This window comes from Mustela nigripes, chromosome X, assembly GCF_022355385.1.
Source record: "Mustela nigripes isolate SB6536 chromosome X, MUSNIG.SB6536, whole genome shotgun sequence".
In the NCBI taxonomy this organism is placed as follows: Eukaryota; Metazoa; Chordata; class Mammalia; order Carnivora; family Mustelidae; genus Mustela; species Mustela nigripes.
Genome location: NC_081575.1, coordinates 117,607,429 through 117,624,799, shown reverse-complemented (window position 1 = coordinate 117,624,799; position 17,371 = coordinate 117,607,429). Strand labels below are relative to the sequence as shown.

At 48.1% G+C, this 17,371-nt stretch overlaps 1 protein-coding gene across 2 annotated transcripts in view; it reads left to right on the top strand.

Annotated features, from left to right (window-relative positions):
• Positions 1 to 6,017, top strand: part of WWC3 (WWC family member 3) — a 71,627-nt gene extending 65,610 nt beyond the window's left edge. For both annotated transcript variants that reach the window (XM_059384791.1, XM_059384790.1), the window contains exons 20-22: positions 887 to 1,114; positions 1,544 to 1,671; positions 3,242 to 6,017. In XM_059384791.1, coding sequence (XP_059240774.1) covers positions 887 to 1,114; positions 1,544 to 1,671; positions 3,242 to 3,308 — 423 coding nt within the window. In that variant the 3' untranslated portion in view covers positions 3,309 to 6,017. The remainder of the gene's footprint in view (positions 1 to 886; positions 1,115 to 1,543; positions 1,672 to 3,241) is intronic.
• Positions 6,018 to 17,371: the final 11,354 nt, after the last annotated feature.

The following is a 17,371-nucleotide window of genomic DNA, read 5'->3' as shown; positions in this document are numbered from 1 at the left end:
TGTTACGTATTTAGGTTTTCTCTATCCTAAACTTTAATTGGATCCCTTCTGCGCATTATGAGTTGTGCCTTTCAAATGCAAATCAAAATGAAATTTCAGAACCAAAGAAAATGTACGTTTTGTCGCTTGATGTGTATTGGCAAGTAGAACTTCAGAAAGATTGTACCCATTTTTTTTAAGATTTTATTTATTTATTTGAGAGAGAGACAGTGAGAGAGAGCATGAGAAGGAAGAAGGTCTGAGGGACCTCCATGCCCGTGGAGCTGGGAGCCCGATGTGGGACTTGATCCTGAGACTCCGGGATCATGACCTGAGCCGAAGGCAGCCACTTAACCAACTGAACCACCCAGGCGCCCTGTACCCATTTTTTATTACTTATTTCTTTTTAAAATCATACCCATTTTTAAAATTTATTTTTATTTTTATTTTTATTTATTTATTTGACAGACAGAGATCACAAGTAGGCAGAGAGGCAGGAAGAAGAGAGAGAGGAAGGGAAGCAGACTCCCTGCTGAGCAGAGAGCCCGATCCAGGACCCTGAGATCATGACCTGAGCCAAAGGCAGAGGCTTAACTCACTGAGCCACCCAGGCGCCCCTGAAATCATACCCATTTTTGACCCCACCAGCTCCGTATGAGAGGGTCTCTTTCTTCACACTTGCAAATGCACAGGTCACCATTAAAGCAGACCGTTGGCATCACTAACTTGATACTGCACTAGAGACTTAAATTAATCTCGCCCAAATCTCTGTTTGTCTGACATCGGCTACGACGTCAGGGAGAAACACTGTCCCCACCCATCATGGAAGGACCTTACCACGGGCTGAGGTTGCTGGTTCCGCCGCACCCCCCCCCAGCGCGTGTGCTCACAGCTGTTGTCCCCGCAGCCCTGCAGGTCCTCCCTGGCCGAGCTCATGGCCCGCACCTCCCTGGACCTGGAGCTGGATCTCCAGGCTTCCAGAACGCGCCAGAGGCAGCTGAACGAGGAGATCTGCACCCTGCGGGAACTGAGGCAGCGGTTGGAAGACGCGCAGCTCCGAGGCCAGACCGACCTCCCACACTGGGTGCTGCGGGACGAGCGGTTCCGGAGCCTGCTGAAGGAAGCCGAGAGGCAGGTAAGAGGCCCGGGCCCCGCCTGGCGAGGCCCGCTACGGAGTCCCTCCGGCATCCGGGGCCTGCCTGGTCATGATGATGAAGCGTGCTTTGAACACTCCCAGGGCTCCTCTGAAGGGACTGGGTTTCTCCCTGTGTGGGCCAGGCAGCTGGTGTTCCCTCAGGTGGGGGGGCGCTGCTGGAGGGCAGGATCCCCAGACCCTCCTGCTGGCATCGCCACCCTCTGCTTGGTAGTGGAATGTTCTGGGTCCGTCTGCCAGGCACGACCCCAGGGACCCCGGGAGCGCCTGTGAAGATCCGCTGTTGCTGGGGTGTGTGTGGATGGGGCACCCTTTCTCCCCTCTGGGAGCCCGGAGCCGGGAGTGGCTTTATTCCTTCTTCCTCAAAACTAGAAGTAAAAATATCTCGTTCATCCAATGTTGCCGTTCCAGACAAGACAGACCAAACTTGACTTCCATCAAGAACAGGCAGCTGAGAAGATGCTGAAGAAGGCCTCCAGAGGGGTGTGCCAGCTGCGGGGCCAGAACCACCAGGAGCCCATCCAGGTGCAGACCTTCAGGTAGGGAGGGCCGCGACCCGCCTTCTTGCTTGCTTCTTACTGTCCTGCCATTGTCATTATAAAAAGTAAAGTAAATATTAAAAAATAAAGCCCACAGGCAGTTAAGAATAAAAGCGAAGTCCCCACTGCTATTAGCATTTTGCCTTTTGATCCTTTTGTCTCGATAATAGTTTTGTTCATGCTGCCCACCATCGTCATGGGTTCAAGTGTGCATTTAGCTTTTTTTTTTTCTTAAATAAAAATATCCTGCATTGCCACATAATTTGTCCTCTTTTTTGGCTGTAATGTTTCACCTAAGATGTAATTTGTCTAACTACTCTATTTTCGGGTTTCTTTTTTTTTTTAATTTAATTTATTTATTTAACAGACAGAGATCACAAGTAGGCAGAGAGGCAGGCAGAGAGAGAGGGGGAAGCAGGGTCCCTGCGGAGCAGAGAGCCTGATGCAGGGCTCGATCCCAGGACCCTGGGATCATGATCTGAGCCGAAGGCAGAGGCTTTAACCCACTGAGCCACCCAGGCACCCCATAACTACTTTATTTTGTAACCTTCTTTCCAAATATTTGTTATTGTGAACAGCATAGTGGTTTTACACACATATCATATATTTATATGCACACATATCAGCTTTGCCTTTTTACTTAACTTTAACAGAAGCGTAACAGACATTTAGAAAAGCATGCATTTTGTTTGTATAAAACAATGGTAAGATGTCACAACCCCACGTGGCAAGAATCGAACATTATTCTCCACCACCCCCCTGATTTCCACACCAGAATAACCAATAGTGATTATAAGACAATAATGTCTTAAATTTGAACAATGTATGGTAGTTTTCCCTGTTTTTGTTTCTCGTATGAAGAGAGTTACGGTGACATCTATATTCTTTTGTGTCTTTTGAAAAAATCGAGGCAAAAGTCACATAGCGTACAAGTCAGCATTTTAAAGTGAGCGGCTCCATGCCATTTAGTGCAGTCACAGCGATGCGCACCTGTCCCCTCTGTCCAGTTCCAGAACATTTCCTTCACCCCAGAAGGAAACCCCGTCCCCATGAAGCAGCCCCTCCCCGTCTCCTCCCCCGCCCCACAGCCCCTGACCCCGCAGGCTTTGCCGGTTCTGTATGCTCAGTGTAAGGGGGGTTCCTACTCTGTGTGATCCTTTGTGCTTGGCCGCTCTGACTTGGGATAATGTGAGGCTTCATACCTTGTATTAAAATGTAGAGAATCGGGTGCCTGGGTGGCTCTGTGGGTTAAAGCCTCTGCCTTCAGCCCGGGTCATGATCTCAGGGTCCTGAGATCGAGCCCTGCATCGGGCTTTCCAGTCAGTGGGGAGCCTGCTTCCCCGCCTCTCTCTGCCTGCTGCTCTGCCTACTTGAGATCTCTGCCTGTCAAATAAATAAAACCTTTAAAAATAAAATAAAATAAAATAAAATTTAGAGAATCTGTATAGAGACAGATGTGTTGTGGAACAGAAGTTCAGTTTTCTTGTATGAGTGAGAAAAGCTGTCATCGATCTGAGAGCTTTTGTTGCATTTGCATCCACTCCTAACCTGTAATCCTTTCCAATCCCAGGGAGAAGATAGCATTTTTTACAAGACCAAGGATTAATGTGCCTCCTCTGCCTGCGGACGACGTTTGACATAGTGCTTTGTACACATGAAGTATTTATCCGCCTGTTTTATTTTCATGACGTCCTTAGACTAGCTGAATTTGTCCTTAAAATATTTGTGCAAAGCTATTAATATACACACTTTGTAAAAAAAAACACACACATATATCTATACGTATATATTTTATAATAGTGACGGCAACAGGGCTTGGTTTTTCCTTGTTGTGAAACTGACATCTCTGAAAACAGGTTATTTTGTAAAAGAACAGCTGTCGTGTTAAGAATGTACAGTTTTTACGCTGTTTTATTTGACTTAAAGGCTGGAAGACAGAAACAAAGTGAGTTCAGGCAAATTCACTGTATTGTAATTTATTTATAATACTTTTTTTTCCTTGAAGGAAAATACTGACTTTAAGATGTATTTTAAAGACTAAACTTTTGTGCTTCAGTATTTGTCATGCGGTTACAATGGAGCTTTGGGGCCGGTTCTGTTTCTGCCACCCAAACCGCAAACACTCTGTGCTGAGCGCGTCACTTGTATCCGTTTCCCGCGTGTACCTACCGTGCATCTCGCACGCTCCGCTCTCTGCCTTCACTCACGGTTGCACGCGCTGCGGCCCTGCGGGCGGCCCACGGGCCGTGCGAGCCGAGCTGTCCCCTGTGCAGACGGTGCATCGGCCACCTCTCCTGTCGTCCGCGTGTTTGTGCGCTCGCTGTGAGTCTGGGGCAGACTCCCGGCCCCCGCAGCCCGGCCTCCGGCCTGCCCGTCCAGGGTGGCCGTCTGCACCGCCCGCCCACAGCAGACCGCCGGCAGCCCCCCCCGGGAGCCTGCCCCATCCGATGCTCATGACCGACGAGGCCGCGTGGAGCTCCCGCACTACGGCTCTGTCAGGAAGGGACGCCACGAGAGCTAGGAGCGCGCGTTTTCGCAGAATCCGTGAGTCCGCGGGTGGACAGAGTGCTATGACACAGACGCGACGGCCTTTGAAGGCGCTTGTCTGGGGAAGGCAGCGAGCACATGTGGGGAGCAACGCTTGCCCAGGGAGTCACTTATAGGAGAGTATTTGATTTAAATCAAAATCTGCCCCCCACCCCCCCAATACTGGAGTCTGCCCAGTATTTCTTAAGAAATCTTAGAAAGTAGTTCATGAGCAAAAAAAATTTTTATGTAATAAAAATATACCGATATTCTTCTAAAATGTCAAATGATCTGAATGTTTTGCCGAATGCCTATTTATTATATAAGAACTGTACTCTCCTTCCCGAGGCCTCAGGCACGTAAGCAAGGCGGCGCACACGAACCGCAAAGAAGACAGAGCTCTCGTTCTGCATCTTCCTCCCCATCCCTGGGAAACTCGCCCCTTGACTTGGTCTCTCTCTCTCTCTCCTCGTTAGTCTGTAACTGGCCCCTTGCATAACCTGCCCGCCTCTTTCCATTGCTAAAATGCATCTTGTAGAAGCAGTTCATGGACGTGAGACCTCTGACGGACGGTGCGGCCTGTCACTGGCGCGGGGACTGGAGACGCTGTGCTTTCACAGCACGGCCCTTGCTCCAGGCGCGCTGCGTTTGTTGGCTGATTGCCCCGCGTCCGGAGCCCGCGGCGGGGGAGGGGGACGCGCCGAACCTCAGTCCCTGCCAGACCTGCCACCGCCACCCCCACCCCCCCCCAGCAACCCGCACTGTCAAGCAGGTGACGACAATGACAGGCCTTCCCTGTGCCCCCAGCTCGTGACACTTTGAACTCCAACGAAGAACTGTCCGCCACCAACTTGGGTGTCTTGGGGGCCCTGCTCCCGGGCTGTAGAGGAGTCCCCGGGCTGCGGTGCCTGGCGGCTGTTTCTCAGCACCTGCCGCACGGAGCGCTCCTCGAGGCAGCTTTTCCTCCTGCCCCTGCCAGTAACGGTCACTCCAGAAGGCCCTCAGCGTGGGGGTTTCAGTTAACTTCACTGCCCAGTAGATCTAGGCTTCTGTTTGGGGTGCCCCCCACACACACCCCAGAGTTTAGTTGGGTGGGTGCGTGTGTGCGTGTGCGTCCGTGTGTGTGTGTGTGTGTGTGTGTGTGTGTGTGTTTAAAAAGCGCTTCACCCCCTAGAGTCGAATACAGTCCCTACTCCAGTGTCAGTCCAAGGAGCGCTTGGATTTGCCACCAAACTTCTCCCGCCTCCCGGCCAGGGTCTCCCTCTGCACCTGAATGGGACCAGAGTGAGCGGGAGGGAAAAGCCAGACAGATGGGGGAGGGGGAGGGCAGGGGGCTCCGCGCTGCTCCTGCCGGGCTCTGTGAGCGACAGGCCAGCCGAGCTGGCGGGTGGACAGGAGGCCCCATGATTGGCTTCTCTCTCCTGACCTGGTTTTGCAGCTTCTTTCTAGTGAAGACTGCCCCCCACACTCACACACATCGGGAAAGTGAAGTCCTGTTGTCGGAAGGGCTGTTTCCATCTTCTGCTTGAACTTGCCCATAACCGTGCCTTGGGATAAGAAAGCTGCCGTGTTTGACCAGCACTTCTGGCCCAGAGACAATCCCAAGTCCGCCACCAGGATTCTTTAGAAACGGTGCGACGAGAGGAAGGGAATTTGGTCTTCACGTCCTGCCATCTCTGAATTGTCACTGCTGAAATGACCTGTCCTGGGAATACGTTAGACTCAGTATTCATCTCTGTTTTTGTCACTCTTCCCTCATTGTGTCATTTGTACCGTTTGAAAGTATTCCTTCTATAAAATTAAACTAACCTGCCTTAAGAACAGAATGGAAATGTGTGATTTTTTAAAAGAAAAATGTAATGACATGGGCTTAAATATATAAAAATACACTCATTTTTTCGGGGCTCAGTCAGTTAAGCGTCTGACTCAGATTTAGCTAGGGTCATGGTCTCGGGGCCCTGAGGTCGAGCCCCGTGTCGGGCTCTGTGCTCAGTGTGGAGTCTGCTTGGGATTCTCTCTCTCCCTCTGCCACCCCCCCCCCCTCACTCCAGCCCCAACCCATCCACCCCCCACGCATTCGATTTCTCTCTCTAAATAAATCTTTTTCAGGGCGCCTGGGTGGCTCAGTGGTTAAGCCGCTGCCTTCGGCTCAGGTCATGATCTCAGGGTCCTGGGATCGAGTCCCGCATCGGGCTCTCTGCTCAGCAGGGAGCCTGCTTCCCCCTTTATCTCTCTCTCTCTCTTTTTCTACCTGCCTCTCCATCTGCTTGTGATCTCCCTCTGTCAAATAAATAAATAAAATCTTTAAGAAAAAAAAAAATCTAGTGAAGCAATGCAAAATTTATAGATGCAACACCAGCAGACCAACTCCAAAGCCCACGGATGTATATGTATTGTGACCAAATGGAGTTTTTTTTTTTTTTTTTTTTTTTTTACAAAAGTTCTCTATTAGGAAATCCATTAATACAGTCAATATTTTTAAAGCTCAGGAAAATCATATGATCATTTTAGCAGATGGAGAAAAGGGATTTGAAAAGCACAATACCCATTCATGTTGAAAACACTCAAGAAGGGCGCCTGGGTGGCTCAGTCGGTGAAGCGTCTGCCTTCAGCTCAGGCCATGTTCCCAGGGCCCTGGGATCGAGCCCGACGGTGGCCTCCCTGCTCAGGGTGGAGTCTGCTTCTCCTTTTCCCTCTGGCCCTGCTCTCTTCTTCTCTGTCTCTCTCTGTCTCCCTCTCGAGCACTCTAGCAAATAAATAAAATCTTAAAAAACAACACTCAAGAAAATATTGATTGACAGGTTCGTCCTTAACATCATAAATATGTGTGTGAAACTGACCTCCTGAAGCCAACACTTTATTTATTGGGAAACACTAGCTTTTTCACTGAAGTCTGTAAAAAAGGTATATAGCCTTGTCTGCATAGAACTTACCTTTGTTTTCAGTCTTTATGTGGATAAAGGCAGAAAACAAAATAGGCCAAAACCTCTCAAGAAATGTCTAAAATATAAATGAGTAAAATTGCAAAGCATTCCTGAAAGAACAAATGTAAATATATAATACATTCTCAGATGAGAGGCTTCAACATCATAAAGATGTCAGCTCTCTCTACTTTGTAAATTTAATGCATTCTGGTAACAATGCCATAATTTCCCTCCACTCCTGGGCTAGACAAGTTGAGGATAAAGTCCATTTGGAAGAAAAATAATCAAGAATAGCCGAGAAAATGCTGGAAAAAGGGAAAAGGGTCAGCCCTAATAGATACTAGAGCATATCAAAAACTTCTATGATGAAAGCCACCTTGCACATATTTAGACTCTGCAGAGGTATCATTTCTCATCTCTGGAAGTGGCAAACATTCACAAGGGGACAAGGTTTCGCTGCTGACCTTGCAGTGGAACTGTGCCCACAGCGCTAGTGGGAACACAATATGGCGCAGCCCATGCGAGAGAAATGTGGGCATACCCAGCAAAACCCCATACGCCTTGACCCTCTGACCCAGAGCTCCCACTTCTAGGGATCTAGCCCACAGCAACCCTGGGAAAAACTAGAAAAAAAAAAAAAAATGTCTGCAGAAGGTTTTCATGGCTGAATTATTTTTAATAGCATAAGACCAGAAACACAAAGGGGTATTTGGATAAATTAGGTCAGTGGGAATGGAGAGGCCTATCCCTGCCGCTCTGGGGGGTGTGGGGGTCGGTGGATGGATCTCACATGCGGAATGGATGTGAATTTGGGGGAGCCAGAGGGCAGATGGTAGTGGGTTGAACGGTGACCCTCTGAAAGAGAGGTCCCTCTTTAACTCGTGACCATGATCTTATTTGGAAAAAATGAGTCTTTGCAAAGGTGATTAAAGATAGATCTTTAAGTGCCAAAAGCCAGGTGGAGACGTGCGTTTGGTGTGCTGCTGTTCTTCCGAGGGGGGAGCGAATACACACACATATTAAACCGTACTTGCATGTATTGCAATATGATAGCCACAAGAATGAAAAGATTCCAAGTTACTTTAAAACACCCTGCATTTGGGCCCCTGAGTGGCTCAGTTAGTTGAGCGACTGCCTTCCACTCAGGTCACGATCCTGGAGTCCCAGGATCGGGTCCGAATCAGGATCCCTGCTCAGCGGGGGGTCTGCTTCTCCCTCTGACCATCCCCCTCTCATGCTCGTTCTCATTGTCTCTCTCTCAAATAAATAAAATCTTTTTTTTAAAAAACCCTACACTTGAGTACGTATTCCTAGCGAGACACACCTCAGAAACTAAAAGAACGGAGAGAAAAATGGTGGTCTCCAGTCCTTCGATTATTGGCGCTCACGTTGGTTCTGTTATTCTGGAACTGTGGTGTGTGTGTGTGATATGGGATAAAGCGAATGAGTAATTATAGGACAGTCTGTCATCCCTTTATCCTGGGGGAAGAAAAAAAGTACTATCTATCTAAAAGGCCTAAAAACAATGACAAGGCCAGTAGCAATGAGTACCAACCCTCCTTGGAGAAAGGCCCACTTTCAGGTCAGACTCAAGAACCCAGGAGCCAACCAGAAGAGGTTCCCCGCAGCCAAAGGCGGGAGAATTCAAGCATCGATAAGGACAAGGCCAATGGGTCAAAGCACACCAAACGTATTGTGTTCATAATGATGATAGCAAAAAAATTGTTATTTTTTTCAAAAACCAAAACCAAATTTTTTACCACTGTGCAGTGCTAGGAAAGTAATTCTTTATTTTTTCTTTTTTAAAATATTTTTTTAAAAAAGATTTTATTTATTTATTTGACAGAGAGAGAGAGAGTGCACGCACAAGTAGGGGAGCGGCAGGCACGGGGGAGAAGCGGGCTTCCCGCTGAGCAGGGAGCCTGATATGGGGCTCTATTCCAGGACCCTGAGATCATGACCCGAGCCAAAGGCAGATGCTTAACAACTGAGCCACCCAGGCATCCCTATTATTATTTTTAAAAGTGGTTAGTAAAGGAAAAAATGAAGCATCTCTTTTGCTTTACCCATGGGAACTGTACCACTAGGTAACCAAATGGATGGGTTTCTTTTTATAAAGGTATTTCAAGGTAAGTTTTAAAAAATTAATAGAATTAGAGTATCATCGCTGTGCAACCTTAGTGAGTTAATGGATCTAGCCGTTGCTTACCAACAGTTTCAAGCATTAAAAAAAAAAAAAAGACATTGTAAGCCACCTGGTAGATAAACATATGATTCTCACCGCCTGTTCCCTGCCCCCCTTCCCGCCAAAAGGAGAAGGAAATGGACTGGAACCTGGTCAAGCTTCTGGATTCAACAACAGCTTTTCCACCAGTATTTATTCCTTGACAGTAGAATTAACAGGAACGCGGTAAGCTACACCACAGGGATATAATTAGCAAAACCTAGAACAGGGGAGGCTCCGAGAACATGAAATGTCGTTTCTTCAACAAACTACCCTGCTCTGCTACTGGGGGGAGATAGATTCTGTAGATTAAAGACAGACACAACTACGATGAGCCACCACTTCACACCTACTAGGACAGCCACGATCAAAATGACATAATTGTTGGCCAGGATGTGGAGGAATTAGAGCCCTCGTGCACTGTCACTGGGGACTGGAGAAGGTGAGACGTGAGTGACAGCCTGATCCGACAATTCCACCCTTAGCTTTAGGTCGAAGAGAGATGAAAACACACGTCCACACAAACACTTGAACGTGAATGATGGAGGCAGCATTCTTCCTATTAGCCAAGTAGTGGCAACAGCCCAAATGTCCTTCGACTGACGGAAGGCGGACACAAGATGTACTCTACCCAACACAATGGGATATTCTTCAGCAACGACAAGGAATGAAGTCTTGACACCGGTGACAACATGGACTAATCTGGAAAACCTAATGCTGGGTGAAGGGTGGAGGAAGCCAGACCCAAAAGACTACCTAGAGCGCGATTCCGTTCATCTGTAATATCCAAAACAGACGAATCCGCAGAGCCAGAGAACAGGTTAGAGGTTGCCAAGGAGTTTGGAGGGAGAATTGGGGGTGACTATTAATGGGTCCAGGGGTTCTTTCTGGGGTGATGAGAAAGTTCCACAATTGATTGTAATGACACCTGCATAATTATGAGTAGCCCCAAACTGACAGATTACACACTTTAAACAGGTGAACTATATGGGATGTGAATTCTACCTCAAGAGAACTGTTACCAGATAAACCCCCACAGGCACAAAAAAATCCTAATAAATATGTATTTGGATTCTATTCGGTTAAAAAATGACGTATAAGACATTTGGAAAAGTGAATCCTGCATATTCAATGACGTTAGACATTATTAGATGTTAAAATGTGATAAGGATACCGTGCATGCCTTTCTCTTTAGCGGAACATCCTGAAAATATGTACAGCTCAACTGAGAAGGCGTGCGGGATTTGCTCTGACACACGGCGGGGAGACGAGTAGAGGTGTAGACCAAATAGGCCCCCCCCCCCCCCGCCGTGACCAATCCATGCTGGGGTGGGGGAGGGCTGCGTGTGTGTTCCTTTTCTTATTCTACTTACATACTTTTGCTTTTATGTTGGAAAAAATACTTTCTGAAAAAGATTTATTTATTTATTTATTTTTTGGTTAAAGATTTTATTTATTTATTTGACAGAGAGAAATCACAAGTAGGCAGAGAGGCAGGCAGAGAGAGAGAGAGGAGGAAGCAGGCTCCCTGCTGAGCAGAGAGCCCGATGCGGGACTCGATCCCAGGACCCTGAGATCATGACCTGAGCCCAAGGCAGCGGCTTAACCCACTGAGCCACCCAGGCGCCCCCCTCCTTTTTTTTTTGTAGTGCAGGCTTTGCCAGGTTGAGGGTCAATGTCATCCTTTATAAAGTAAATACGAAAATTCTTCTTTTTCTTGGCTCCAAAAGGGGAGGTTTGGAAGCACTTGGCTGAGGAGGCTTTTGGGTGGGCTCCGGGCTTTTTATCACCGGCGCACTCTTGAAATCACTTACTCTATTTCTTCCGTGGAAATTGAGCTTGTTAGACCTGTCCCTTGAGGTCAATTTCAGTTGAGTTGTATTTTTCTTAAAAATGACCAATTTCACCTGTTTTCCCGTCTGTCAGGAGTGCACAAGAATGTTTGGGAGGGCACTGCCTTCCCTTCCAGATGGTTCTTCCCCCTTGCATTTCCTACTTTCTTTCTTTCTTTTTTTTTTTTTTTTTAAGATTTTATTTATTTATTTGACAGAGAGTGAGATCACAAGTAGGCAGAGAGGCAGGCAGAGAGAGAGAGAGGGAAGCAGGCTCCCCGCAGAGAGCAGAGAGCCCCACTTTATGTATTGGTCTGCTCAGGCTGCCGTAACAAAATGCCATGGACCAAGGGGCTTAAATAACAAAAATCAATTTCCTCACGGTTCTGGAGACTAGAAGGCCAAGATCAAGGTGCCAGCAGGGCTGGGTTCTTCGGAGGCCCGTCTCCTTGGCTTACAGATGGCCGCCCGTCCTCTTTCCGCCTCCTCCCATGGCCACCCCTTGGTGCCCTAAGCCCTGGTATTTCTTCCTCATCTTGTAAGGACACCAGCCATGGGGTTAGGGCTCAACCTAATGAGCTCCTTTAAATGTATGTCACCTCTTTAAAGACCCTATCTCCAAACGCACTCACATTCTAAGACACTAAGGGTGGGCGGCCGCGTACTAGTCTGGGAGAGGACGCAGTTCGGCCCCTAACACTGTGTTTCCCCATCACCTGGGCCTTCTCTCGTTGGAGCGCTGCCTACTGTCGATTGGAAAGGCTCGTTTCATGGCTTTCTCCCCAGAGACCAGAAACTCTGAGCTCAGAGGCACCGGGTCAGTCCAAAGCATGGCTTCCGGGGCGCTGCGCACCCCGGGTGTGTTCGAGCAGAATGAACTGGGTGACTCAGCAAGTCAAGGCTCTATTAGGTACCTATCGCCGCTGTAACAAATGCCCATAAACTTAGTGGCTAAAACAACAGATTTACTCTCGTACATTTCTAGCTGGAAGTCAGAAGTCTAAAGGCTGCGATCCTTCTCGAGGCTCGAGGGGAGAGTCTGTTTCCTTTCTCTCCCAGCGTCTCCGGGTCACTTGTATTCATGGCTCCCGGCCTCTCCCTCCATGGTCAAGGCCTACAGCTCCGTGTCTCTGACTTCGACCCTTCAGGCCTCCCTCTTGGGTTGACCTTGGGCCCCTCCCCGCATCAACTAGGGGCCACCTCCCATCTCAGGAACCTAATCACAGCTGCCAAGTCCCTTGTGCTGCGCGAGGTGACCCATGGAATCAGGGAGTGAACATCTTCGGGAGGATCGGTATTCAACTGACTACAGAAGCGCTTGTCTCTGAAAGCCCTGTTTCTCTGTTCTCAGGTGCATGCCCATGTCAGGCACCGAAATTTCTGCTTTGAAACAAGTGACCAGACACTGTCCTCTCACTTTGGAACAAGATTTGCAGGCCCCGAGTGAAGTCCGACGGCAATTACAGGCTGAATGCCCTGGGTAATAAACGTAAATGGCCTTGTTCAAACAGAATTAGTTTAAAAGAAATGCTTTACAGCACTATCTAATAGAACCATCCGTGATGGTGAAACTGTTCTCTATCTGCGCTAAAATGGTGTAACCATTAGCACTTGTGGCTATTGGGCAGTTGACAAGGGGCTAGCGTGACTGAGGAACTGACTTTGACATTTTGGGGGGAAGGATTTATTTACGTATTTATTTTTAAGATTTTATTGATTTATTTGACAGAGAGAGAGTACCCGCGCAAGCAGGGGGAGTGGCAAGCGGAGGGAGAAGCAGGCTCCCCGCTGAGCAGAGAGCCCGATGCGGGACTCGATCCCAGGACCCTGAGATCATGACCTGAGCCGAAGGCAGACGCTTAACCCACTGAGCCACCCAGATGCCCCTGACTTTTAAATGTTATGACTTTAATATAAAAGTAAACAGCACCTCGAGGCTCTGGGCTCCCATACTGACACAGTCCAACTGACGAAAATCACCCATCTGATCTAAAGCCCTCAAAAGAGGAACAGCTTTTCTCGAAGACCAGGTCCTAGGTGAGAAAAGCTGTCCCTTGCCCAGGCGCAATAAAACAACTTGCTCGTATCACCCACATAGGAACAGTGTAGACGCTGACTCACACTCCGGGCGCACCCTCGGTGACTGCAAGCTGGCTGTGGCAGGAAGACTTTGGCCGTGGAATTTGCAGGCGCTGCAAATTAGGGCACCGCACCCCCCATCTCCACCCGCATGGGGCTGCCTTCCTGAACCCTGGCCAGCACACCACTGTGTATACGCCAATTTGAGGGGACAGTCCTACCGAATTGTCCGAGCACCATCTAAGGTTCCTGGCACCCAAAAAGAAAAAAGCATACCCTGCCAGCTACACGGTCCCCACTGGAGTGATTTCTCAGGGGACAAAGCAAGGATTCTCTTAGCTGCACGGGATCTACTCTCAGGCTTCCCAGAATGACAACTGCCTAGACAACTGCCTTGACAACAGCTCTACGGCAAAAGCGCAGAGAGCTTTCACCGTCGTGCTTTGTCACATCATCCGAGGTTATCCCTTTCCATAGATGTCAGGGGAGTAGGGTCCACATTTGCAGCTTTCGGATGCCCACTGGGAGCTATGACCGCAGCTCGGAATGCCAGGGAGAGGCTGGAGGGCATCTACTTAGAGTCTACACAGGTCACTTTTCCTTCTCATCTGTTTTTTTTTTTTTTTTTTAATTTTTAAAAATTTTATTCATTTATTTGACAGACAAGAGATCACAAGCAGGCGGGGGGTGGGGTGGGGAAGCAGGTTCCCCGCTGAGCACAGAGCCTGATGTGGGGCTCGATCCCAGGACCCTGAGATCATGACCTGAGCCGAAGGCAGAGGCTTAACCCACTGAGCCACCCAGGCACTCCTCATCTGTGTTTTTTTTTTTTTTTTAAAGATTTTATTTACTTGTGTGTGTGTGTGAGAGAGAGGCAGACAGAGGGAGATGTAGGCTCCCCACTAAGCAGAGAGCCTGATGCGGAGCTAGATCCTAGGACCCCAAGGTCAAGACCTGAGTGGAAGGGCGCCTGGGTGGCTCAGTGGGTTGGAGCCTCTGCCTTCGGCTCGGGTCATGATCCTGAGCTCCTAGGATCGAGCCCCGTGTCAGGCTCTCAGCTCGGCGGGGAGCCTGCTTACTCCTTTCTCTCTGCCTGCTTCTCTGCCAACTTGTGATTTCCGTCTGTCAAATGAACAAATAAAATCTTTAAAAAAATAAAAATAAAAAAGACCTGAGTGGAAGGCAGATGCTTAACCGACTGAGCCACCCAGGTGCCCGTCCCTCTCATCTTTGATGACACTGACCATGTGTGTAGCCCTGAGCTAGGTGTGAGGGGACACAGTCTTTCATTCATTCATTCATTCATTCATTCACTCATTCATTCATTCATTCGGAGAAGGTGTTTGGATGCATTGTAGCTCAGGACATAGAGACAGGATGAAACGGGGTCCTCAGATCCAGGTTTTATCAGACCCACCATTTACTGAATAGTTTGCCAGTCACTCAGGGCTGGAATTTGGAGGAGAGGAAGGGACTTGACTCGGGTACAAAATTTAAGTGGGCACCAAGAAAAAAAAAATTGATGATCAAGATAATATGTATAAAAATCAAAAGTAATGCAAAAAACACAAGGAGCAAAATCTCATAATTAAAAAGTGAAAACAGGCTGTTGTTCAATGCCCCCGCATTACCGTGGCAGGGGAAGCGAGAGGTCCTGCGCCCTGCTTGGCCCCACCGGGTGGGTTTATCTGGATTAACAAAGGTGTGAGATTGGGCCACGTGGGCTTTAGAGATAGCTGTGGACGTGTGGGTTTGATTGTACACTTTCTGTGCAGCCTTTCCCCTAGGCTCAAAATGTTGAAGGCTCGTTTGATGAGCATTTATAGGCAAATAGTTTTCTTTGTGTCTCTGGTTCCAATGAGGCTTTGCAAGGCACTGCTTACACATTCCAGATCCCTGACTTAAGTGTCACAGTGCCCTCAGATGGTGGATACTATCATTACTGTCTGCTCCTGCTGCCCACTTTACAGAACGGAAAATCAAGGCTTGCAGACACTTGGCAAAATAGCACAGGCGATTGTAATACGGTCATGTAATCCGTCCAGATGGTGCTTGACAAAAGGTGCTGGTCTTTGGCTGAGGATATTCAGAGACATTTTTGGTTCTGGGATAACACTGTATCCCAGAGACAGTCCTCAACACCGGCCCTGCAAAGCCCGCTAGATAAATCCAGCTCTCTTCTCTTCCTTCAGGAGCTCGAGGCAAATGGGGGCCCATGATTTGGGTATAACCTGAAACGCGCTCTGTAGAAAGACTCAGGGAGCCTGCCTTCTTAACCTGCCAGCAGCCTGCTGCGACAATCAGATGACATCCTCAGACCAGTGTGCAGCCACTGAACACTCATGTCATTAATATAAGGAGGCTTGAAAACTGCTTTTTAAAAATTTTTATTTATTTATTTATTTATTTATTTAGCTTTTTTATTGTTATTTTTTTAAAGCATGTAACTAATGTGTTTCCGTGTCTATGAAAACTTCCCTTCACGGCGTCTGGGTGGCTCAGTCTGTTGGGCATCTGCCTTCGGCTGGGGTCGTAATGGCGGGGTCCTGGGGTCCTGGGATCAAGCCCCATGTCAGGCTCCCTGCTCAACAGGGAGCCTGCTTCTCCTTCTCCCTCTGTTCCTCCCCCTGCATGTGCTCTCTCACGAGCTCTAGCTCTATGTCAGATGAATGGATAAAATCTTTAATCTGTGTGTCCCAGACTCCAGGGTCTCCTCCTCAGACAGAACTACCTCCTGCAGTTTCCTTCACATCCGTTCCAAAATAATATGTGAGTATATGCAGGCAATAATACTTCTCACCTGCCAGAACAACCACATTTAAGGGACTAAAAATGAAGCAGTTTCCAGCATGTTACACAATGGTGGACTTTTTTTTTTTTTTTTAAGATTTCATTCATTCATTTTACAGAGATCACAAGTAAGCAGAGAGGCAGGCAGAGAGAGAAAGAGGGAAGCAGTCTCCCTGCTGAGCAGAGAGCCCGATGCAGGACTAGATCCCAGGACCCTAACATCACGACCTGATCCGAAGGCAGAGGCTCAACCCACTGAGCCACCCAGGCGCCCCACAATGGTGAACTCTTAAAAGTGGCTGGGAAACGGAGCATTTTTGGCATCAGATTCTACTTTGTAAGTAATTTCAAGCCAGGGTTTCCTGTGGTGCTGTTGAGCCGCACCTCCAGCCTTGCGCCACTAGATGGCAGTAGCGCTCCTCTCACAGAGCCAGGCGGCAACACCGTCCATGTCGCAGAAAGGAAGGAAAACGTCAGGGATTCAAAGGAATACAAAGTAGAAATCTGTGAAGACAGAAAGTCAGAATTTGCTACACAAGTATGTGGAGGATGTTCTCCAGAAGGCTGGTAACGGCTAGCTTTCTATCTCTACAGGAAGCCGGACAAGAAGGGAATTTATATAGAAGAGGAATTGGGACTGACCTGCAGAAGATTAACAGTAACGCTGGCTTTGGGTTGGCATCTTCTTTCGTTAAGATTTTTATGAGCAGAATCATCTAGGGTGACTAGGAATTGTTCTCTTGGGGCTTTGCAGTTAAGTTGTGAGAACCTGGGGCTCCTGGGTGGCTCAGTGGGTTGGGGTCTCTGCCTTTGGCTTGTGGTCCCAGGGTCCTGGAATCGAGTCCCGCCTCAGGCTCTCTGCTTAGCGGTGGGTCTGCTTCCTCCCTCTCTCTCTGCCTGCCTCTCTGCCTACTTGTGATCTCTCTCTGTCAAATGAATAAATAGAATCTTAAAAAAATAAAAAAAAAAAAAAAGATGTCAGAACCTTTGAGTAATGAAACCTGCATTCGAAAGCAGTCAAAGATGTTTATTCCCGGACCATCCTGTCTACTACTGTGCTTTTAAGAGAGCAAGCAGTAGCTGTTTCTTGTTATAAAAGTAATATGTGGTAATCGTAGAAAACTTGGGAAATATAACTAAGCTAAAAGGAAGACAAATGTAAAATGCCCCTAATTCCACTAGCCAGGGAAATCTCACGGTTGGTTGAGAATTTAGTGGTTTTGCCTGTTTTACACGTTCACTTATGAAGGAATTCATGTAGATACAAATATAGTACATTGTAGGCGCAGAGAACTTCGCCCGGCTTCCCTTCCCGCTTCTTCGGT